The sequence below is a fragment of the Hipposideros armiger genome, unplaced genomic scaffold (assembly GCF_001890085.2).
Source record: "Hipposideros armiger isolate ML-2016 unplaced genomic scaffold, ASM189008v1 scaffold_101, whole genome shotgun sequence".
Classification (NCBI taxonomy): domain Eukaryota; kingdom Metazoa; phylum Chordata; class Mammalia; order Chiroptera; family Hipposideridae; genus Hipposideros; species Hipposideros armiger.
Genome location: NW_017731451.1, coordinates 2,929,955 through 2,955,636, shown reverse-complemented (window position 1 = coordinate 2,955,636; position 25,682 = coordinate 2,929,955). Strand labels below are relative to the sequence as shown.

The window sequence follows — 25,682 nt, the reverse complement described above, 5'->3', positions numbered from 1 at the left end:
GTGTGCACAGAACTGGCATAGGAGGATGCAGCAACCACTGAGTGTTTATTCCTGATGAGGAAAGTGGGCATGGGTTGAGGGCAGGAGGGGGTTGAAGGAAGATGTCGTATATCACTGGATACATTTTTACAAGGTTTGAATTTTGTAAAGAAGGTATTCATGAGTTACTTTTATAGTTTAGAAAAGTTAATCGCTTTCATATTCCATCTTCTCATATCAGCTTCCTCTTCTGGCTGAGGTAGAATGAACTGATCAGTGTTGCCCAGTTTTTCGTTCCATTTTACATCTTCCTAAAGATACCTCGGGATAAGGGTACATGCTTTACCAACGTAAGCTGTTTCCAAAACAGTGTTCAAACACTGAGCAGTTCCCCATCATAAGGAATAAGTCCGTGAGGACCCTATTCTCACATCGGCCAGGGCACTGCAGCCGGTTCCTCCCGCAGGCAGAAATGGCGGTACTCCTGTGCCACAGGGAAAGTTGAACAGACTCCCTGGGAAGCACTTCAAAAGGCCTGTGGCCTCTGTGTGCTTCAGAGGAAGCCAGCCACTGGGCTGTGGCCCGGACACTCCCCTTCAGTTTGTGACAGACCAGCAGATCTCTGCTGCCAACTGCTTTGTGCCCTGGGTTCCCAGCCAGAGGCTCGGAAGTCTGGAAACTTTATATGGAATACATTTATAGGAGGAACACTTGACTCTAACTGGCCAATTGTGTGTCTGCCTCTGAAAATGCCTCCTGCTTATTCAGGTGCAGCTCATTTTCCCTTTTGAACTATACTTAGATTCCTGAGAAGTTAAACTGACATTTCTCCAAGAATGCTCTCTTTGTGATAGAAATGGGAAAGGTAACAGCAAAAAAAAAAAAATTTTTTTTTTGTTCTTAGGTACATAAACTAACTCAAGCAGGGGGTTATTCTAGAGCCTATAATATTATGGCAGAAGATATTTCCTTGGATGGGTTTAAGAAAACAAAAGCAAGAAAGACATCTCAACTGTCAATTCCTTATTAAATGTCAGTGCCAGACCTTGAAGAGAATTAGAGAACTTTGAATCCCTTATTTAAATCTAACCAGAGCTGCTATGTTTGAGGAAAGAAAAAAAGATTGCATGTGATACTACATTTATTTACCTTTCAAACTTTGTGACCCAGTGTCTACAGATCAATATTTGATATATGGATCAGTATTTGTCTTGGGAAATGATGAAGAAGTACTGAGCCTCCCACATGAGCAGCTTGCTAAACCCTGGCATGGACTCGCTGTGGCTCAAGCCTCCCGGCATGTGAGGGATAGGATGTCCTCACCATGGCCTGCTTCCTCGCAACTGAGCTGCATTTGGGGGAGTGACACCTGCTGGGAAAGAGCGTCGTTTCTCACTGCTGTAGCTACAAATAAGGGAGAAATGGCTAGTTATTCTCTGAGAAATGCTAAAGAGTAAATATGTACATTTCTATGAACTCAATTCTTAAAGAAAAACCAAGAAATTGTACTTTGAAGTAGCTAACAATTTAAATTTGACAATTGTTATTAAAATTTAATAAATTTAAACAGAAACTAACAATTATTGTCAAATTATGGGAAAAGAGAAAACATAAATTAATACACTAGTTTGAATTGAGAAAAGGAGAACTTGCAGTCAGGTTAAGTATTAAGAAAAATATGCTCAAAATATGTAGTAATACATTTGAAACTCTTAAGTAGATGATTTCTTACAAAACTGACCAAAGGACAAAAATTTGAAGGGGCCAAAAGTGGACAGAAAAATGAGGATAACTACTTAAAGTGCCTGGTTCTCATGCTACGTAAATTAGTCCAAAAAAACCATTTGTTTATTGAGCAAAAGTGACTTTGTGCCAAATAGTATGCTAGGCTTTCAACAGTTCACTCTGGTTCTGTTATCTTGGAAGAGAACAAGATAGTAAAAGAATAGGAAGCTCAGTCAAAGAAAAAAATATATTTCTGAAAGCTAACCTAGTATAATTACAATGTGTGGTTGGGAATGTTTGGTCTGTGGCTTTCCTAACTAAAGCCATTGAATCGGGCCCCATAGTGTCCTGAAGATTTATTCTAGATTCTCTGGAGTGTGTGATGATAGTTATGTTTCTAAGAGTAAAATGACTTTCCTTTTATGTTTGTAGGTAGAGTTAAAAATGTATCTATAATTGAGAATATTAGGGTTTTCCTGGTTAGTTTTTCAATAAAAAAAATAAATAACTCCTTAAGCCTTTACTTGTTCATTTCAAACCACTTTCTACATTTTGATTTACCTTTAGATCTCTTTTGGCGTGGATGGATGGGAAGCATCAGAAGTCTTTTTACTTGCTCAGAGTCATAGAGAGCTAGAACCTGGTCCCTTGAGCCTTAGTTCTTTCCAACCTACCAGGCTGCAAAGCCAATAATTACCCACCACTCAGAAATTAGGCTTGTTGTGCTTTCTTGGAAGTTGGGTTGGGTTGGAGAAAAAGATATTTAAGTAGAAAAATTTAAAATCAGGAGAATGGGAAGATTGTGTTCTTTAGAAAATGTGAGGTACCAGACTTATTTTTCAAATAGCCAACTCAGTCTTAAATTAATTATAATTTCTATCATAAAGCCATGTTAGTAATGAAGAAAAATATACTCAGCTATACGGTCTGATGATGTGAAAAAGAAACCTAACCTGGAGTTTTTTGTTTCTTGTTTTTTTAAATTGGGGAATTGGGGGAGGGGAACAGTGTTGGGGAATTGGGGAGGGGGACCAGCCAAGTTGTTGTTCTTCAATCTTAGTTGTGGAGGGCACCAGTCGCCATCTGGCTGCCCGTCAGCAGCTCGTGGCCTCTAAGCTCAAGGTGCCATGTTACAATGTTAGTTGTTGGTGGGCGTAGCCACCATCCCATGAGGGAGTCGAACCAGCAGCCTTGTTGTTAAGAACACACGCTCTATCCACTGAGCCATCCGGGCGGCAGCTCAGCTCAGCTCAAGATGCTGAGTTCAGTCTTAGTTGCAGGTGGGCGTAGCCCACCATGGAACCGGCAACCTTGTTGTTAGGAGCTCTCACCAGCTGAGCCATCCTGCCACCTGTTGGCAGCTCAGGGGCAGCTCAGCTCAAGTGCAGCTCACTGGCTCATGTGAGAATCGAACCGGCAGCCCTGTTGCTCAGAGCTCACACTCGTAAGCTAACTCTTAACCAACTGAGCCACTCAGCCGGCCCCCTAACCTGGAGTTAGAAACATTTTTCAAGAGCATGGTTTTTTTTATTGTGACTGTGTTACAGTCACCTGGGGAAATGGCAGTTGTGAAAACTGCCATTCCTGGATCTTCACTCACACTCTGCATCTTCAGGAGCTCCTCAGGTGATTGTCTGCTTCTTTTGTACTTTGAATATACAACTATGGTAACATCTAGAACACTTCACGTATATTTATTTACATGTTCATTTCCCCACAACCCAAGATTAGGAACCAGGTCTTATTCACATAGCTCAGTAGCTACCAAATGGCAGGCAAACCTAGTAGTTTGATCCTATCAACTACTCTAACACTCAAAGGAGTGTTCAGTGTCTCAAAATATTTCTCAGCCTTAACTCTGGGGTACTTAAGTAGGGTATATCTGTAGTATGTCACCACAAGGCATAATGTTTCAAAATACTCTTTGATGATAATAATCATACTGATTTACACTATGAATAAAATTGGATTACCTAAATTAGTTCTTAGGTGTTATTATAGACTATGTTTACTGTTTTCATTATATATTATACATCATATATTTCTTATGACAGAGTCAAAACTTAATTGGAATGTGAATCAGAATTCAGTACATATTTATATAATACATATCAAATCATAGTTACTTATTTTAATCTCTCCCACTTGGTCTGAATATGCTCATCATGTTTGGAATAGTAGCAGGCAATATATTCTAAATTGATTATTTAAATATCTAAAACTTATATCACCATAGTCCCCTAACTGGGAACTCTACGATGTGAAGAGCTGATCTTGTTGGCATATCTTCATTTTGCGAAGGACTCATACCAATAAAGTACGTATAATTTCAAAGGTAAAATTTTAAAAATCAAATGATTGATGAATGAATTTGAGCTCATATTCAAAGGACTCATATTTATTGAGCACTGACCAGGTACAAGATCCTTAAACCTTGTAAATATTTAGTCCAAAGATGACTTGTACAGGTTCTGACCTCAAAGCGCTTACAGGCTGGTAGGAAAGTAAGCATATAAAAGTAGCGACTTTCTTCTTGTCCCATACTGGAAATATTGAGAAAGTGCTAGGGGAATTCAGGGGAGATGACTGTGGAAGTGTATTATATACACTCCTATATAATCACGGTGAACTGGCCAGAAGGCGACCAAGCAGTCACTACTAGAAAGCCTGACTAACCAGTGCGCCGTTCCTCTCTTGCCGGCAGAGCTGACGTGTGGTGTCTGTCCTAGGTGCTCTCCTTCCTCTTCATCGGTGTGATGTCCATGATGATTCCCCTGTGTCGCGTCTTTGGGGCCCTCATAGCCGTCTGTCTCATCATGGGCCTCTTCGATGGATGCTTCATTTCCATTATGGCTCCAATTGCCTTTGAGTTAGTCGGTGCCCAGGATGTCTCCCAAGCCATTGGATTTCTGCTCGGATTCATGTCTATTCCTATGACTGTGGGCCCGCCCATTGCAGGTAAATGTAATGACTCTCCGGGAATTATATGAATTCATAGTACTTTCTACTACAGCTTCTACATCTCACTTATATGTGAATATAATTTATTGGTTACTGGTCTTATGTTTTTGTGTGTACCTTGTCTGTAATATTTATAATAAGACCAGCTGTAGATGGCCATGTTGAAAAAGTGTGCTGAGGAGTCCCTCTTATCCTTATTGATATCTAAAACACTTAATAAAATGTGTAACAGTAAGCTTCTGGGCTTTACGCTTTCCCAATTCCTCTATTTTACTTAGTACGAGGAATGGGAACATTGTTTCTTTTTAAAAAGAGATGAAGATTCTGGAAGATTTCAAAATATGTATGCTTTGTGTAAGAGATCATATTCCCCTGAGAAATAATTAATGAAAAATAACATTTAGTGGAAGCAACCCAAATGTTCATTAGCAGATGAATAAACAAAATGTGGTTTATCCATACAATGGAATATCATTCAGCCATAAAAAGGAATGAAGTACTAAACTGAAATATGCTACCAGGTGGATGAACGTTATACTAAGTGGGAGAAGCCAAATACAAAATGTCACATATTGCATGATGCCATTTATGTGAAATATCCAGAATAGGTAAATCCATAGAGATGGACAGCAGATGGGTGGTTGCCAGGGGCTGGAGGGAAGGGTGATTAAGGGGTAACTGCTTAATGGATATGGAATTTCCTTCTGGTGTGATGAAAATGTTTTGGAACTAGATAGAGGTGGTGGTTACACAACATTGTAAATATACTAAATGCCACTAAAATGGTTCACTTTATACTATGTGAATTTCACCTTTAGAAATCTTCTGAATGATAGTATCAAGATGTCTCATGTTCAGTATTACTTGGGTGCCCATGTGAATTATTATAAGAAGAACTGATAAAATTATGATAAAATTTAAATGTATGTACTGTTATCTGTGTCTGGCACGTAAACAGCTCAGTTCAAGTTCAGCTTAGTTCCTTCTCAGATCCAGAACCACACCTATCTAGCAGCTTTGCCAGTTGGGAACCTAGTCATGAATCGAGCAAGCAGTCACTGCTGCGCAGACCAAATAAAATTTAAGTTCTGAAGGTCACAGTCTCCTTGTAGGAGAATCCTCCGGTCCTTCCCCTCTCTCCCACTATTCATACTATTTTTACACCTCACAAGCTTAGTTTTCAAGGGTTTCCAAGTCCACAATAGACTACAAGCAGCACTTTAGTAGGAACGGTATTTGCCACTAGAAGTAACTGATAACAGGCCAAGAATAAAGGAGGCAACAGGAAACTTGCAAAGCAGGCAGAGCAGCACAGCCACGGGCTGCAGAAGGCCCCTGGCTCGCCAGCAGGTCTGAGGGCAGTGCCCCCAAACACAGTAATTGGTGCTCATGACGATGAAAGGTTCAGGTGGATGTGGGACACTCTGATCCAGCAGGAAGGAAAACCATGCATTAGGCACACGGCACACTGTAGCTTTCTATCATAAGGAATGCGCACTTCTTTAACGCATTGGTACTTAACTGGACAAACCCTCAGCAGTCAGATGTTCAGGACAGTGTGCTCCCTGGGCGTTTCAGATAACTGAGGCTGTATGGTAAAAGTTAGCAAAAGTTCAAAAACACTACGATAACTACGGAAATTTGGATTTTGTTAGAGAAATTAGATATAAGGAGTACTCCAAATAATGGTTTCAGAAGCAGAGCCCAAGGATCTGTTAAGAGTGCCACACAGGGCCGGCCGAGTGGCGCGATGGTTGGGAGCTCGCTTGGGATGCCAGAGGGCCCCGGTTCGGATCCCACATGAGGGCCAGTGACGCTGCCCTCCACAGCTAAGATGCTGAACAACAGCTCAACCTGGAGCTGGGCTGCCATGAGTCGCCGGCGACGGCGTAGGCTGCAGTCCCTGTGGCAGTGGGTTGCCATGGGCTACCGTGTGTAGCCAGCAGCCAGCGTGAGCGGCCAGCAGCCGCAGTGAGCGGCCGTCCAGAAGCCGGCGACTGATCTGCCTCGCCAGAGAAGAGCGCAATGATGGTGCCAACTTGGGCCAGTGGAGCAACGTCCTCCACAACTAGACTGAAGAACAAGACGATAGGAACTTGTCTGTTCCCCTTCCCCAATTCCCCAGCACTGTTCCCATTCCCCCAATTCCCCCAATAAAAATCTTTAAAAAAAAAAAAAAAAAAAAAGAGTGCCACACAGATTCTCATATTTTCCTCTCAAGTGCTGACAAACGTTAGTATCTTTCCAAAATGTATTTCACAACCTTTTCCTTCCTAACTTAGATTTACAATTTTTCGTGATTTTGAATTATGATTTTAAATATTTTCACGTTATTTCATTAAAAAATATGCCCAGGAAAGCTTTGAATTGTAGGCATTTTGAGGTAAGTATATACAAGAAGCTTCAGCTGGGTGGTTTGTCCACCTTGATGTGTCGGAATTCCCTAGATGGCCTCTGAAGGGTTTCGAGGCAGCCAGAGCTTGGCTGCAAGTATTTTCTTTCCATGTAATTCATACCTTGGTGTGAAAACCCAGAGTCCTGTAGTCTGTGACAAGATTAAAGATATGAGATCTTTTCCTTCCTCCTTTCAGAAAAAGTTTATATTTCAGTCACATTTCCTGAAAAATGTCTCATAGTCTGAGATGTTGTTTGAACTAGTCCTGTGGAGATGAAGTTATTAGGTTGGGACTAGGCCATCAGTGCGACTGATCTGAGACCCCTAAGAGCCACACTCGTTCTCTCTTGGTGACAGTTCTTTCCCTTCCCAGGGTTACTTCGAGACAAGCTGGGCTCCTATGATGTGTCATTCTACCTCGCTGGAGTCCCTCCCCTTATTGGAGGCGCTGTCCTTTGTTTAATCCCATGGATCCATAGTAAGAAGCAAAGAGAGATCCATCAAACCACCGGAGGAGAAAAGACAGAGAAAATGCTGGAGAACCAGAGCACTCTGCTGTCAAACTCACCTGAAATCTTTAAGAAGGAATCTGACTGCTTTTAATGTCTTACATACCTCTTCCAAACTGGACTTGCTTTCAGAAGTTTAAGCAAGCTTTCCTTTTATATGAATTGCAAATTTCTTATTTTTTTAATCACATCTTGAAAACAATAGCACATAATTGGGAAATAGAACTCTTATTACACAAGAACCATTTTCTGCCACTTAATAGCTGTCTGTTATTTCCATGAGTCTGAGGGCAGAGACTGGCACATGAAAACATGTGTGAAAGTCAAATGTTGTGAGAATTTGAAATTATCTCAGTAAAAAGCAACTCTGGAAACTGTGAATGCTATTCAGCTTCTACAAATATTTAAAAATACCTCAAGCTATACTGAAAGATTTGCAATTTGGTTAAGACTGGAAATATTGTTTGTTGTCTCACATGCTTGTTTTTAATTCTGGTATCTCTATTTTAATTTCTTCTGCTATTTGGAAACTTATTACAAAATTGAAGTCTGGATTCTAGATAATGTGAGATCTACCTAAACCTCAAGTCTGTGTTCAAGTTGTTTGCTTACTGTTAAATAAGTGATGAAATTAAGTTGTTCTGACTTGCTCTAGTGTCAGGGACTTTGTTGGAGCAGATGCTAACAATGTATTCAGAATGAATACGTGAAATGGAAAGTATCCTGTACATAAGGGCAGAGCAGTTCAAAAATCAGGCATTGCCTCCATTTATGTGTGTTCCCCTTGGGTTTGCAGTGTGTTTTGCTCAAGTAGCCAAATTCTAACAGTAAAGTAAAATAGAATGAATAAAAGATATTCTAGCAAGGTTACCATAAAATTTTTCTAACTCCTGAATTTGTTAGCACTAGGACCTGGTATTTAAACTAAGTCTTATTGCGCATGTTATCAAGTTGTAGTTTCAGGCATAAACGGGGGAAAGAAATATTTGTGTTTGTGATAAAAATATCTATCTCTGATAGAAACAGTTGCTCAAATTGGTTTAGGAAATTACTGGGTCTTGAAAGGTTAAAAACATTTATAAAGAAAAACAACTCCTACATTTCCAAAACTTTCTGGCAGAAAATTGCATTCATATGTTTTTATCCTAGTGTGCCCCCCATAACATTCCCAGTGTTTTGTCTGCTCATACATTTACAATTGTAAGACAGCTATTAGAGTTTTAAGGACCTAAAATTAAAACCAAAGTCATGTCATGACCCATACTCATCTACAAAAAATAGGAACACTTTCCTCATCCCTGAAATTATACTTTACATTTTTGTTTCTTATTTAGGTCTTAAATAGTTAATAATATGCAAAATATATTTAAATCTTAAATATAGATGTATATTAGCTCTTCCTCAAATGTAGCTTGTTCACCTGGGGAAAATTTTGTCCTTTTCTAAAGCATCTCCAAGATCCATCTGTTTCTAAATTCTCTGTAAGAAGAGAAAGCTAGTCTGTTATCTCCCTACTTTACTTTTCAGCTTCTGTTGTTTCTGAAAAGCAAAGTCCTTCCATTCCTTGTCTCTAGCTAAGGATGAAGATACTTGGAAAGCATATGAATTTATAGTTGGTAGAGGGTGAGGGGTGGCACGCAGGGGACTGGAGGGAAGTGAGGCTGTTAGTTAAACAGCTGGAAAACCCAGTAACTTTTCCTTTCAGTATCAGCTTTCTTATCTGCATCCTTGGAAGTTCAAAGTGAAAACACTAAATGTGGAATTTTTTTTAATAGGATTTAAATAATTTTGATTGTGAAGTCATTCAGCAACTTACTATGTCATACACATAGTTGCAACTTACTACTTCCAATATTTCCATATTTCATACTGAGGAGACTTAGGTAATTTGTTTTTTGGAAGGGTCAATAAACAAAACAAAACACCCCTACATTTGACCATACTGCCCTTTCACGTTCTTATTTTAAACTTTTAGAAAGTGACTTAGAAATGATAATGTAATACATTATCAGCTTCTTCATTTATTCTTGCCCATTTATAAAAACATTATTTCCTGGTTATTATCAGTGCTTTTGAGATCAGCAAAAACATACAACTAAGACCAATCATCAAACCTGCCATTATAAATTTTTTTTTACATTTTAACAGACTCCTGAGGCTCCCCCACCCCCGATTTTACAGAAAGAATAATTCTAAAATAGAATACTTACTCTGTAAAGACCTTCAAAGTGTTTTCTCTTTTAAAATTTGGTTGATTTTAGGGAAAAAAGGTAATAATCTGAAACTCAAAGACTTGATCTTGCTTTGTTAGTTTCCATAATAAAAGAGCAACATGACTTAAGTATTTATAAGAAAACTTAGATCTCAGAATATTACACATATATTACACATATGTAGTTTTCAGTCCAATGGAATGAATAAAACAGGATCTATAACACCAAAAAAGCTCCACTGTAATAGACTCCTATGGAGAATACTGTGCTGTAATAAGATAAAGTTAAAGAGAAAAATATAAAAGGTACAATGCTAAGTTCCATAAAATGCATATTTAGTAATATGTTGTTTGGTACAAAAGCTCTATAAGTCTAAAGTTCTAAAATTTCTACAAACTAAGAAAATGAAAAATACTAATATCCATAAAGATGTGTTGCAGACCAAGAAATATTATAGACCAATAAAATATTTTCTTTTCATCAAAGTAAATCCTTTTTAATTCCTGCACAGGGTGTTACTGCTGCAATAAAGTGATCTGATGGGTCTAAATTTTTTTTTGTTGTTGAATCCAGACATTTTTTTTGAGAGGAAAAGAATAATAGAGTCAGAACTCTGCTTTCTATCTCATCATCCTGCTTCTGATAGGACTCAGCAAATTCTCACATTCAAAAGGTTGTGGCATCTGAGGCCAACAATAACATAAGGGGAACAATCAGTATTCCTCCTTACAGCAACTCTGGATCAGATACACTTGTAGCTGAGGCGCAGTGGTCTCCCAGAAACATTTTGGTTAAATTTTATTGCAGTGGTTATTATTGGGATCTATCCATTTCAGTAATAAACCACCCAGGTTATTGATACTTTATTCAACATTTATAAATCTCTGAGTACAGTTGCAATGCTTATTCTGTAGCCCTACTACAGGACTTGTAGTTTCCACTGAAAATTGCATAGTGATTGCATTGTTTCCAGTTCTATTCATAAATTTACATTTCATGATCCATGTATTATCTGTTTATACATGTTTGCAGATGATCACATGGGCTCTGCCCAAGTACAGAGAAACTTTTAATGCTATTAGCTTCAATTTCTTATACTTTTAAAGTAAATGTACACTTAGTTGGAAAGTAAACATATGTATTTACTTTTTTCATATTATCTTTATCCTTATCATTATTTTTCCCTTTACTTCCCCCTGTTCTTAAAAAATCTGCTCGAGAGTCCATTAACATCCTTCCTTAGTTCTAATGGCTGTTCAGCTGCGCTACTTACTGGTCGCTATGGTTTCAGAGGGTGGAACCCCATTCAATTTTGTATAACTTGGAGAATGGCTTGCTCTCAGACTTCAACTTAAGAGTTCTAATGGTCTATACTGAAAAAAGTTTTTAATTATATGATGAAAATTTGGAGGAGAGGTCCTAAGTTTCATATAATTGGCATCTTTTGTGCTAATGTATAAAACTTTATTTAAATGTTTAAGGTAAATGCTTTGAAAAAAAACCTGTCAAGTTCTTAGCATAAATATTTTTCGGAGCATAATCTTTTTACTTTGATTTTCCTATTCCTTTAAAGCTGCGCCAAATCTTAATCCTGAGGGCACAGCATGGAGGGTGCCCTGGGATGTAGCGGGCCTCTCGGAAGCAGCTCCTAGCGAACCTGCCTTAGGTTGGGTCACACTTCGTGGTGAGTCTAGAGGTACAAGTGGAAAGGATAAGCTAATTAGCTCCAATTTTTAAATATGGAAACAATTTAGATAAATATATAAAGCTTACTTAAACTCTTTAGGAAATTTTGAACACTAAAAAAAAAAGTCATTGTTGCTAGCACAAACAAACATTAAGGAGCAATTTCTGTATTAGGTTAGATTGTTGCTTTTTTCCAATGTGTCAAAAGTAGGAGGAAGTGAAACTATTACTTTCCTATTACATCTATATTATTTTTTAATTTAAAAGACAAGTGGTGTCTTGGCTAATAGAAAATTTCATCATGGATAATAGTTTAATTAACTCTTAAAAACACAACCTTTTTGCCTTCTAATTAAAACAAAAACCAATTTGCCATTCATCATGGCGATGTGGAATGAGAACACACCACAGAAGGAAGGCTTGCTACTTGACTGACCATCATGAATTCTGCTCATATTACACTCATTGGCTTTTGTTGATGGTTTAGTGTAAGGGCAATAAAAAGACCATCCAGGGAGAAGTCTGAGAATGGTTCAGGGAATCAAGGTGGGGAACAGCATCAGACAGCTCCTGGGCTCGCTATCATTTCAGAGCCACAGCCTTGTTTATTGTTTATTTGTTAATAAGGCTAATGCTTTGTTTTATAAACACACTGTAGAGTGATGTTACAATTTTCAAGAATAAAGGGCCAAATGCCTGTAGCTAAATGTAAAACCTGCATATGACCTAGAATCACAATTGTTGAACTATCCTAAATGTGGACTTTATCAGATGATTCCTGAGACAGTAAAGACTCATGAAACAATACATTGCCACATCTTGAATCACTCAAAGAAACCTTGAAATTTGGGGACTATATTACTTAGTTTGTCCTTTTTAAAATTATCAATTTTTAAATCGTGAACATTGATCACCTTGACCTCTGTACATTCACAGAAATCCCCATGGAACTATTTTCTTGACTGATATAATATAGGAGGCTACCTCATTTAGGATACAGAAGACGTCAATATTTTATTAGTATATTGGAAAGACATGGGGAGTGAAATGAAACCTTTCTAAGTACTTGACCATGACACTCACTTGATCATGGCAGTCCACCTACCTCAGCTTTCAGTGTCCACTAAAAGCCTTGCTTAATCAACTCCTGTCTGATCAGAAGGAAGCTAATGGCGCTTCAGGGATTAAAAGGCAAGGGAGTGCAAGTTGTTAAGGGGTCAAAATATCAGTAAAAGTGCTTAAGTGCTTTGTTCTGGTAAGTGGCTATAAAAGAACAAAAAAGAAATATTAACTAATGTGGCCTGTGGATAATCTAAAAAAGGGGGGGAAAAAACCTGAAGAAATTTATAATCTATGCATAATAATGAACACTTACTAAAATGCTTTCCCAGTGGCTTTTCAAATTATACTGGCTGCTTAATGATGAGGTCTTGTTTTCATTTATTTGTGTTTTCTTTGGCAAGAAGATGGGTGATCACTGACAAGAGATGGTATGCTTGTGCCTTAACCTTACAGCTGACATGTGAAGCTCCTGTAAGAGCCTCCCCTTTCCTAGAGATAATGATTTTTCTGCCTCACTGGAGTTTTTGAAAATGCTGTTGTTGAGTGTGGCAATCGTGTAGGAGTTAACCCGCAAGTTCCCAATCTATAAAGATATTTTTAGCCTTTCAATATGAGTGCCATTGTAAGAAGAGTATTTTGGAGTTGACTGTCACCAAGCATGTAAGGGATAGGAACTATATAAAATAACATTTAGAAATCAAATTTCATATGTGATACTGTTTTGGAGACTCTGATATATATGACTTATTCTTTACTGGATAATACTTTTAAGTATCTATCAGTTATTAAAAGAGTGGACTTTGCAAATATTTTAAATGTGTGTAAACATAAACCTTTTCTACTGTGATCTTCCCTAAATGTAGTCTTCTATAGTATGTTCTAATAGGCTAGAAAGTAATGGGTAAATGTGTCTTTCATAATTCAGCTGTTATAGGAATATTAATTCAGGGAAGGAGAGCTTGTTATCAAGAGTGCTGTATTTTGACCCCAGGTTCTGAACGAACAGACTGTGTATTTGGTGCCTTGTTTTCCTACCAAAGAAAGATTAGATCAAGATTGGTGCTAAATTTCAAGTTCCCTTCAAAATTATTTTTTCTTTTAAGTATATATAACACAATAGGAAATGTATAGACCCAGCAGTATTATGTATGTTGCATTTTGTATATGTATCTGAGGGGGAAAAACCTCATATATAAAGCAATTATTGAGTTCAAATATTTACTTAGAGGTATGTAATTTTTGTTAACATATAAGGTTTTAAAGTATGAAACTCACAAGAAAATGATCATCAAATAAAAACTTAATGATAATCATAGCCCCCAAGGTAACTTTAAAGAAAAAGTCCCTGGTCAGTGTTTCTAGCACAAAGTTAGCTATTCAAAGTATTCTGTAACTCTGAGGGTATGTGACAAAAAATTATGTATATTTTATTATATATTATAGTTATACATGCACAAATAACCTTCTATTTAAGCAGATATTTTAAGCTATTTTTTCAGGCTGAAATCGGAGTTCTGGGAGTCATTAATCTTAAAACCTGGATAATGATCTACTTTAAAAAAAAAATTCATGCTGAAAGTATCATTGTTCGTCTTTCAGATTTAACAGAAAGATTTAAATTAGTAAGGACTCTGTATCAGTGTCGGCAAATCTCAGACCTATGATTTCTCAAGGGCTCCCAGCATTATGGTTGTGGCTGACTTATTTTAATGTTTATCTGAAAAGTAATATTTAAATTATTTTGCATATTTTCAAAGTTAGAAAAACATGTTTTATCTTGGGTATCAAAACCAAATTATTCCAAGAGCACGCTGCACACCTCAGTGTAGTTCTGCTTCTCTCTCTACCTACACAGGATGTCATTTTTGGCACAATAGCTGTTTAAATATATTCATGTGAAATGATTATGCTGGATTTGATTAGTATGCAATATTTTAGTATGTGCCTTTAAAAAATTCTATGTTTCTTTTTAAGGAGTATAATTTATAATTGATTTTTATAATGTGAAGTTTAATATAGATACCCAAAAGAGCTTTGTAATCATTGGGAGGATAAGATCATTTTATGTGCAACAATGTGATGTCCTCGGTAAATACAATAAAAAAATTTTAGCAAATTTCTATATGGCTTTGTGATTATATTTATAGAATTCCTGGGGGGGGGGGAGAAAAAATTACTCAAGGAAAACAGTCTGTGTTGAGTAAAAAGGAAATGAGCTGTGTGCTTTTTAAGTTGCATATATGTACTCCACATGTGTTTGGGTATTGTTATTTCTCTGAAACAAAGAACAGGTATAGAAATGATCCAAAAGCACTGGAGAGTCCAAAATCTATTTGGAAGATGTAAGGCTAAAATAAACACTATGGTGATGGACTGAATTGGAAAATGTGGTGTGAATATACATACATATATATGTAGGTGTATGTAGGTGTATGTGTGTTCATATCCGTATTTCCTGGCTCTCTCCACTGAGAGAGCCTCGAAGTATTAACATTCCAGTAGCAATGAGTATACCTACATATTCAATCTTGTAATAGCAGGGACTCAAATGACAGATACTTGGCTAAAGAGAAGCCCCTGTATATATTTTGAATCTAAAATCTATTTTAGGGCCAGCCGAGTGGCATGTTGGTTAAGAGTTGGCTTGGGAGCGCAAGCTCTGAGCAGCAGGGCCCCAGTTGGGATCCCACATGAGGGCCAGAGACGCTGCGCCCTCTACAGCTAAGATGGTGAACAACAGCTTGACCTGGAGCTGGGCTGCTGTGAGTCACCGGCGATGGTGTAGGCTGCAGTGGGGCTGGCCAGCAGCCAGCATGAGCTTTCGTGAGCTGCCGTGAGCCACCTTGAGTGGCCATCCAATGGCCAGCGAGCAATGTTGCCTCACCTGGGAAGAGCGCAATGATAATACCAACATGGGCCAGTGAAGCGATGTCCTCCACAACTAGACTGAAGAACAAAAGGACGGCAACTTGTCTGTTCCCCTTCCCTGATTCCCCAATGCTGTTCCCTCCCCCAATTCCCTAATAAAATCTTAAAAAAGGGAAAAGTCAATTAAAAAAATCATGCACACACACACACACACACATATAATCTAAAATATAATGCTAGCATAATGGAGCTATAGGGGACTATTAGAAATCCTACAGCATCTTCTAATTTTACAAAAAGAGAAAAGTTTGTCTTGAGACATTAACCACAAAGAAATAAAAAGCAACCATAATCCCATCATCCAGAGAGAACTGCCTTTATCATTACAAAATGTATACCTGAAGACTATACTTTTGGGACTGGCCGAGTAGCTCAGTTGGTTAAGATTTGGCTTAAGACCACGAACTCTGAGCAACAGAGCCGCCGGTTAGATTCCCAAATGGGCAAGTGATGCTGCACTTGAGCTGAGCTGCTGCTGAGCTGCCAACAGGTGGCAGGATGGCTCAGCTGGTGTAACAACAAGATTGCCTGTTCAATGGTAGGCTACACCCACCTGCAACTAAGACTGAACTCGACATCTTGAGCTGAGCTGCTGCCCGGATGGCTCAGTAGATAGAGCATGTGCTCTTTACAACAAGGATGCTGGTTCAACTCCCGCATGGGATGATGGCTACATCCATCCGCAACTAAGATTGTAACACAGCACCTTGGGCTTAGAGGCCGTGAGCTGCCGACGGGAAACCAGATGGCGACTGGCGCCCTCCACAACGAAGACTGAAGAACAACAAATTGGCTGGCTCTCCTCCCCAGTTCCCCAACACTGTTCTCCTCCCCCAGTTCCCCAATAAGAAAAAAAAAACTATGCTTTTGTAAAAGTGAGGAAATACTACACATACTACTTTGCAACATGCTTTTTCACTTGATACTTGTAAATATCGTTGCATGTTGTATTCATCATGACTTTTATTGTTATTAGTGGAACAAAGCTTTCAAGCTTAAGAACAAAGGGAATACTTCTGAATTTCCTATGCTGTATGAACTTTTATTATGAAGCAAATTGGAAAACAAGACTTTTACCTAGAACCCTTATAACAAACAACTGAAATACCACTCTTCTGTTGCTCCTGGCCATTTGAAGAATACTATTTGCCAAGCTTCGGAGTACTTTACTCAATTGAAGTCTTATTGGCCCCAAGAGACACTTTAGAAATTTGTGAAGGTGTCATAATAACTGGGGGTTGCTACTAGCAAGCAGTGGGCAGGGGCCAGAGATGCGAGCTTCCTACAATGTGTGAGATAGTCCCAAATACTGTCCAACTTTTGAATGTCCTGCTAAATAATCATTGAGTGAAAAAAACTTGTTTTAAATTATCTGAGCGTAGACTCTAACTCGCTTGTACATACAATGTATGACAATTAAGTTTGCAAACTTGCCACCATGCGCTTACAGTGGCAGCACTGTACAAACAGCTCAGTAAGGTTTCATAACCTTGGTATATCAATGTCTCACAGCTGTCTGTGTCGATGTGTGGTGGTGTCTTGCTGAGTGGAGTTTATTATTGTTGTGTGTTTTTTGTGCTGTCACGAGAACGTCTGAGCTTGAATTAGAGCAATAAACAAACATTAAATTTCTTGTTAAACTTAGCAAGAGTGGAACTGAAATCAGGGAAATGAAGAAAACGGCAGTGTACAAATGGATTAAAGGTTTTTCTGAGGGGAGAGAACACGTCACCGATGAAAAGAGGTCAAGGCTGACAGTAATGAGCAGACCTGATGAAAACATTGCAAAAATTTTTCGAATTGTTTGTCAAAATTGTTGACTGACTGTGAGAAGCATAGCAGACCAAGTAAACATTGATAGAGAAACAGGAAAAATCTTAACTGAAAATCTTGGCATGAGAAAGGTATGTGCAAAAATGGTCCCAAAGAAGCCCACCAATGAACAAAAGCAAAGGAGAGTCGAAATTTGCCAAGACAATTGGAAAGGCAAGGCAATGTTTTGGGCTGTGTTATCACTGGTGAGGAAACATGGGTGAACCAATACGACCCTGAAACAAAGCATCAAAGTGCACAATGGAAGTCAGCCAATTCTCCACAACCAAAAATGTTCTGTCAGTCCAAATCAAGAGTCAAAATGATGTTGTTAACCTTTTTTTAATATCAGAGGGATTATTCATTATGAATTTGTACCAACTGGACAAACTGTTAGCCAAGTTTACTATTTGGAAGTGCTGAAAAGGCTGTGTGAAAAAGTTAGACAAAAATGACCTGAACTTTCGCCAACAATTCATGGCTCTTGCATCACGACAATGCACCAGCTCACACCGCACTGTCTGTGAGGGAGCGTTTAGCCAGTAAACAAATAACTGTATTGGAACACTCTCCCTACTCACCTGCTCTGGACCTCAATGACTTCTTTCTTTACCCAAAGATAAAGGAAATATTGAAAGGAAGACATTTTGATGACAGTCAGGACATCAAGGGTAATATGATGACAGCTCTGATGACCATTCCAGAAAGAGTTGCAAAATTGCTTTGAAGGGTGGACTAGGCACTGGCATAGCTCCAGTGCATAGCTTCCCAAGGGGAGTACTTTGAAGGTGACTGTGATGATATTCATCAATGAGGTATGTAGCACTTTTTCTAGGATGAGTTCTCGAACTTAATTGTTAGACCTTGTATGGTCAATAATGTTGTAATGACTATGTGTAGTGCCAGGTGGCTACTAGACTTATTGGGGGATCACTTCATAAGTTATATAAATATCTAACCACTATTCTATACACCTGAAATGAATATAATATTGAATGTGTACTGTAATTGAAAAATTTAAAGGGCCGGCCGAGTGGCGCGATGGTTAAGAACTCGCTTGGGATGCCAGAGGGCCCCGGTTCGGATCCCACATATGAGGGCCAGTGACGCTGCCCTCTACAGCTAAGATGCTGAACAACAGCTCAACCTGGAGCTGGGCTGCCGGGAGTCGCCGGCGACGGCGTAGGCTGCAGCCCCTGTGGCAGTGGGTTGCCATGGGCTACCTTGTGTGGCCAGCAGCCAGCGTGAGTGGCCAGCAGCCGCAGTGAGCGGCCGTCCAGAAGCCGGCGACTGATCTGCCTCGCCAGAGAAGAGCGCGATGATGGTGCCAACTTGGGCCAGTGAAGCGACATCCTCCACAACTAGATTGAGGAACAAAACAACAGCAACTTGTCTGTTCCCCTTTCCCCAACTCCCCAGCACTGTTCCCATCCCCCCAATTCCCCAATAAAAAATCTTTAAAAAAAAAAAAGAAAGAAAAATTTAAAAAGAATTAAAAAATATCATAATCTTAACATGTACAACTTGAATTCTTGATTTTCTTCCATTTCCCAGGAAAATTCATGCTCCTTCCTTTCCCATCTAAATAAATAGGACCGCTATTCACCAATCGTGTAGGAGACAAAGAATGTTTCCATGACCAAGTCAGGCTCTTCTGAATCCTCTTCCCGTTAAGGCCTTGACTTTTGGACTTCCATGTACCTCTTTGTATCGCCCAATTTTAGCAAGAATCTCACTAAGTTGATTTAGCCAGAATCCCCCACCCTCAATATCTGATCACCCTTGATATCTGATTGGGTTCCTCATCCTCCACTATCCCCCTCTGGTAATGTCTGATTACCCTGGTCCGCCTTCATCAAGAATCCTGTGAGGTTGGTTTAGCCAGAATCCCCCCTTATTCCTGATATCTTCTGTTAATAATTTTCTATCCACTCCCTGCCCCTGCCCAACCTTGCTCCTCGGTTATAAATTCCCACTTTTCCTTGCTGTACTCAAAACTGAGCCCAGTTCTATGCTGAGGTCTCTTTTCCTCTATTGCAATAGTTCCCAAGTAAAATCTGTTTACGGCCTTAACTACTGTTCCAGCTCTGGTTTTTCTGTGACATAGGTCAAAATCCTTGAAGTCATATTTTATCTTCTTTCTCTTATACACTCAAGTCCATTAACAAATACTATTGTTTTTATCTTTAATTTCCCAAATCATTCTCACCACCTATACAAATCTGACCTAATCAAATAACCTCCTAAGTAGATCTCTGTTTTCTCTGCTCTCTAATCCTGCCCCCTCTCTAGTGTATTATTCTGACATATCCAGAAAGTCCTTAACATAAGGCCTCCACAATCGGGGACCCTCTTCGCTCCGTCCTCATTTTCTACCGGCTTTCCCTTCATTCATGCTGCTTCAGCCGCTTTGGTCTTTTTTATTTCTCTAACACACCAAGCTCACTCCTGCTATGGGATTCTTACACCTGCTGTTCTCTCTGAAATGCTCACTTCAATTAGGGTCCTGTTCAAATGTCAGTCACAGGAGCCTTCCCCAACACTACCTTAACTTCTGTCACTCTATTGCCTTTATTCTGCATTATATTTCTTCACATTTCACTATCTGACATACTACAAATGCATTTGTTCTTTGTCTATCCTGTCCATGAGAGAAGGGCTTTTTTTCAATGCCTGGCACTACTAGGTATTTAATAACTAACAACTAAATCAAGGTAGGCTTACTTAAAAAGTAATAACTGTCACTGCTGTTTGTTCCTAGTTTAGCAACACAACAGTCCTTGTCATTATGGGGATTTCTGCAAAGGTTCTGGACATTTTCCAAGCAGATAGTATCAAGTGTAGTAATAGATGGCAGTGATAAAAGAAGAATGGCTGAAAGCCATCTGTAATTTCCAGCTTTTCCTTAGTTCCAGGGCAAAGCAGTCTCTAGCTTTGGATAAGTGGCTCTCTGTACAATTGGAGGAAGATCATATTGCTACAGAGTACCTAAAGTGGTTTCCCTTTTTATGCAGATGACTATAATTGCTTCGGAAGCACTTAGTACTTTAAGAAATGCTAATCTATTTTTGTTCACAGAACCTACACTAGCCATGCTCTCACTTTTGGTTGCTTTGTTTTTATGCTCTTGATAAGCTGATTTTGGCTAATAATAAATAGCACAGCACAGCAAATATTTTATTGAGCAGTACAGCAACAGGAGACCAGTATGATGGTAGATTCAGAGTCCTGTAGTCTTAAATGTTACAATGAATCCAGTTGAAGGAAATTCTAAGTTTACTTTTTTAAAAAGAAATTTATTTTAAAAATCAGTCACATTTTTAATAAGATAAAAAATTCCATCAAACAGGCACTGATGTCAGATTCTTTCAATATTATTATTATTATTTTTTAAAGATTTTATTGGGGAATTGGGGGAGGGGAACAGTATTGGGGAATCGAGGAAGGGGAACAGACAAGTTGCTGTCCTTTTGTTCTTCATTCTAGTTGTGGAGGACGTTGCTTCACTGGCCCATGTTGGTATTATCATTGCGCTTTTCCCAGGTGAGGCAGTCGTTCACCAGCCATTGGACGGCCGCTCATGGTGGCTCACGGTGGCTCACAGTGGCTCATGGCCCGCTGCCGACCAGCCTCACTGCAGCCTACGCCTTCGCCAGCGACTCACAGCAGCCCAACTCCAGGTCGAGCTGTTGTTCACCATCTTAGCTGTAGAGGGCGCAGTGTCACTGGCCCTCATGTGGGATCTGAGCCAGGGCCCTGCTGCTCAGAGCTGATGTCCTAAGCCAACTCCTAACCAACACGCTACTCGGCTGGCCCTTAATATTATTTCTAACTTTTCAAAGTACATAGCACAGGGGCCAAGTGGCTCAGTTGGTTAAGAGTTCGCTCAAGAGTGCTAGCTCTAAGCAACAACGGTTTGATTCCCACCCTGAGCTGAGCTGCCACTGAACTGCCAACAGGAGGCAGGATGGCTCAGCTAAAAAAAAAAAAAAAAAAAATCTGTGTTAAATCAAAGTATGTAGCACAAACATAAAAGTTATCTTACTGAAATTAAATCATTGCGAGAGTTGGTTTTAACAGACTGGGCTTTTAGCGCAATGAGGTTAAAGAATGATCGTTTAATATATTGATAAAAATAGTTATGATACATAGTTTTTCCATGATGTATTTTAAGCACTAGACATTATTTAATAGGTAAAAAGGATGATCCCTCCAGAAAATAAAGATTAATTAGGTCCAAACAGTGACGTGCAGTCACCAAGCATGGTCCATCTAACTTCTCACTCTCACCCAAAGTAAAATTTCAGGCTGAAAGATGTAAAAGCTGCCTCCTTGTTGCCATTTCACAAATATGCCAAGATAGTACCATTTTAGTGACTAAGATCCAGATACTTTCCTTTTAGATAAATTGTCATATAGGTTGTAAAATATCCATTTTTCAAGGTAATGTAACAGAGTAAAATGCTCAGCCTCTCTGACTCCATCTTGTTCAAGCCTGCTTTGTTCCCGTGGCCTTCAGGCTAATAGCTTCTGCTTATTCTTGCATGCTAATCACTAGAGGAATTCTGCTTGCTTGAGTTTTATAAAAACAGTCCCTTACCAGAAAGTGCATTCCCTGAAGAGATAAGGGAAGTACATACTGTTTATCAAAGATTTGCAGGAACCTACTAACCTGATTCACATCAACTAGCACCATCTTCCTCAGACCCCTGCTGGCACCTGATGTCTGCAGTGGTCAGTCACCTCTTGCCCCTCCCACTTCCCTGTCCCTTGACATAAAAGAAGCCTGAACTCTACTTCCTTAGATGGATCTGAGGTATGACTAGGGCTCCCATCTTCTCAGTTGGTGCCTTCTCAATCAATGAACCTTTCCTTACTCCAAGCCAAGACGTTTTGGCCTTTTGAAGCATTGGGCACATGGACTTTGGGCTGGTAACAGGAATCAATAAAGCGATACTTATTTTCCATTTTAAAAATGGCCCATCAACATTTTTATTTCTCCTAGATTGCCTCATGAAAAACAATTATCCTCACTAATGGCCTAAAGAGAAGCCTGCATAAATAATGCCCTATTTTAATCACCCCTACCCCACCCCCCCTTTTTAAAAAAAAGTGGTGAGTGACCTCTGGAGGCAATTAGAAGAAGTATCCTGCTGCTTTCAGGAGTGAAGTGGGGAGACTTAGAAAGTAGGCCTTTCCATTTAGAGGAGATTTTTTTGAAGTTTAATCAGTGTGAATTAAAACAAACATTCAGCTTTAAAATGTTTATGGAACCTCAAAATTCATTTAAGTAATATTTATTAGTTTATTAATGCAATGCTAAGGGGAGATAGAAACATAAGATCTATCATTTCCATCTCATTGAGCTTACAATCTACTAGGGAACTAAACATAAGTGCTAAAATAATTATAAACTAGAATGTGTGAGAAAATTTAGGAGTAGCATAACTACATAGGAATTCAGATATTTTGGTTAGGGTGTTCAGAGAAAGTCTATTACATTCAATAAACATTTACTGAAGACACACTGTGTGCCAGGGACTATGCTAAAGGATAAATAAGACACAGTACCTTCCTGTCTGGCACTCTCAGTATGGTAGGAAAGATGTCATATAAATAAGAAAATTCTATATAAAGTAGCAAGTGGACTATTAGAATTATGCACAAAGGAGGGAAACTAAAATAGCCCCAAGAATGGGAAAAGGGTTGGAAAAGGCTTCCTAGAGAAGTAACCCTTAAGCTGATTCTCAAAAAACAGGACTAACTCTGGTTCAGCTTTGGGCGTGGTAAGCCTACACGAGCCCATTTCTCCCGCTGATTACAACTAAGAACTCATGAGAAGGCACAATCAGCAACTACCTGAGGACTCTGAAAAGTAAAGGTTGTGAAGGGAGGTCCAAACTTAGAAAAGAAACCTGCACAGGGATAAGTTTCCTGGCCTTTTTTCTTCTTTTATTCTACGGTTTAGTCTGGAGGAGAAGCCCCATTTGGGAACAGTTTGGCAGCAAGGTTAGCTCTTTCTGGTCCAGGGAACTGAGAAAAGGAGTCTTTGTGAGTTGGAAAATGAGAGGAGCCGAGGTGGGTGGTGGGTGGGGAGAGGTGAGAGCTAAAGAAGGGGATCCCTAATTTTGTGTATGAACTACACAAGTCTTGGGTTCACTCCTGGGTTGCACTTGTGTCAAGAGACCCAAAGCAGCCTAGAAAAGGTTTTGACAACTGATCTGAGTCAACCCATGGCCCAAGTCCAGATTAACCCCTGAGTGGCACATGTTCAGGACAGACCAAGCAGCATACACAGGCTTTAAAAACTGAACTGAGATTGCAACCATCACCCACAGAAGGCAATAGAAAACTTGCAATGTAAACTTAACCAGGCTGATTGCCTGCTTTAAAAAACATACATTCTCCAGAGAAGGACTTTAACACCATCCAGAGTCTGCACAAGGTAACTGTCACAATGTTCAGGATACAATAGAAAATTACCTGTTATTCAAAGAACCAGGAAAATGTGACCAAATCCCATTGGAAAAGACAATCAACAAATACCAACCCTGAGATAATGCTGATGTTATACTTTTCAGATGAAGACTTTAGAGCAGTTACTATGTGTTTCAGGAGGTAAAGATAAACACGTTTGAGATAAATGTAAAGGTAGACATTTTCAGCAGAGAAACAGAAACTGAAAAAGAACCAAGTGGAAATTTCAAACTGACAGGTACAGTATCTGAAATAAAAATATTCATTGGATAGGTGCAATAGCAAAATGGAGATGACAATAGAAAGAGGCAGTGAACTTGAAAATAGATAAATCAATAAATTATCCAAACTGAAGAGCAGAGGGGGAAAAGATTGGAAAAAATAGAACATATGAGCATTATGGGCATCTGCAATAATATCAAAAGGTCTAATAAACGAGTTATTAGAGTCTCCTGGAAAGAGGAGAAAAACATTGAGGCAGAAAGGTTATTTGAAAAAGTAAAGGCCAAAAACTTGCCAAATTTGGTGAAAGACATATATTTACAGATCCCGGAAGCTTGGTGAACTTAAACAGTTAAATTAAAACAACACGACACCTAGAAACAGAAACTTTAGAATCAAACTGCTGTAAGCCAAAGATAAAGAAGAAAACCCTGAAAGCAGCCAGGGAAAAATGAAACTTTACACAGAGAAGAGCAATGACTTGAATGACTGCAAAGTCCAGGGTAGCCAGAAGATACAGAAACATCTTTAAGTGCTGAAATACAAGTACTGTGAACTCAGAAGCCAGTATCACCCAGTGAATTCAAGACTAAAGGTGAAAATAAAGACATTCTCAAATGAAGGAAAACTTAGAAAGCTATTGTCAGCAGGCCTGCTGAAGAAAGCTTTTTATGACGAAGGAAAGAATACCAAAGGAAACCTAGATGTTCAGGAATGAAGAAAGAGCAACAGAAAATGTAATGACCTAGGTACATATATAATAAAAGACTATTTTTTTCTTCAATTCTTTAAATTATGGGTTTTGAAAGACAGGCAGGTGATTAGGGGAGACTAAGCTACTGTGACAAAATTCAGTGATTTAGGGCCGGCCAAGTGGCTCAGTTGGTTAAGAGTGGGAACTCTAAGCAACAGTATAGCTGGTTTGATTCCCACATGGGCCAGTGAGCTGCGCCTGAGATGAGCTGCTGCTGAGCTCCCAACAGGTGGCAGGATGGCTCAGCTGGTGAGAGCACGTGCTCCTAACAAGGTTTCCACTTTGACTCCCACATGGGATGGGAGGCTACCCCCACTTGCAACTAAGATTGAACACAGCACCTTGAGCTGAGCGGCTGCGAGCTGCTGATGGGCGGTCATATGGCAACTGGACTTGGAGCTGAGCTAGCTGTGCCCTCTACAACTAAGATTGAAGAACAACAACTTGGCTGTTTCCCTTTCCCAATTCCCCTACACTGTTCCTCTTCCCCAATTCCCCCAATAAAATCTTAAAAAAAAATTCAGTGATTTAAAAAACAGATTTTTTCAGAGGGGAGCATTCCAGGATGATAGGTAGGGCAGCTCTACTCCACACATTATTTAGAGACCCAGGCTCCTTCCATATTATGGGTCTGCAGTGTCCTAGGGCTCTGTCATCATCTATATGGTTAAAATTCTGTCACAGCCATGTCCAAGTCCCAGCTGAGGAAGTTGTAAGATGGGAGTGTTTTAAAGTCCTAGCCCTTTCTGCTCACATTCTATTGACATCCTTAATTGCAAATTCAGCTTGAAGTGGGGCAGTCATGCATTGGGTTATAACAATCACTTAGGAAGAAGGAGTAAATAGATTTTGGTAAGTAGCTAGCAGCCTCTACCACAGAAGGTAAAAGAGAAAGGAGGCTTTTTTTTTTTTTAAAGATTTTATTGGGGAATTGGGGGAGGGGAAAAGACAAGTTGCTG

At 39.3% G+C, this 25,682-nt stretch overlaps 1 protein-coding gene across 1 annotated transcript in view; it reads left to right on the top strand.

Annotated features, from left to right (window-relative positions):
- Positions 1-14,650, top strand: part of SLC16A10 (solute carrier family 16 member 10) — a 124,742-nt gene extending 110,092 nt beyond the window's left edge. Inside the window, exons 5-6 of the mRNA XM_019646352.1 lie at positions 4,434-4,662; positions 7,434-14,650. Coding sequence (XP_019501897.1) covers positions 4,434-4,662; positions 7,434-7,663 — 459 coding nt within the window. The 3' untranslated portion in view covers positions 7,664-14,650. The remainder of the gene's footprint in view (positions 1-4,433; positions 4,663-7,433) is intronic.
- Positions 14,651-25,682: the final 11,032 nt, after the last annotated feature.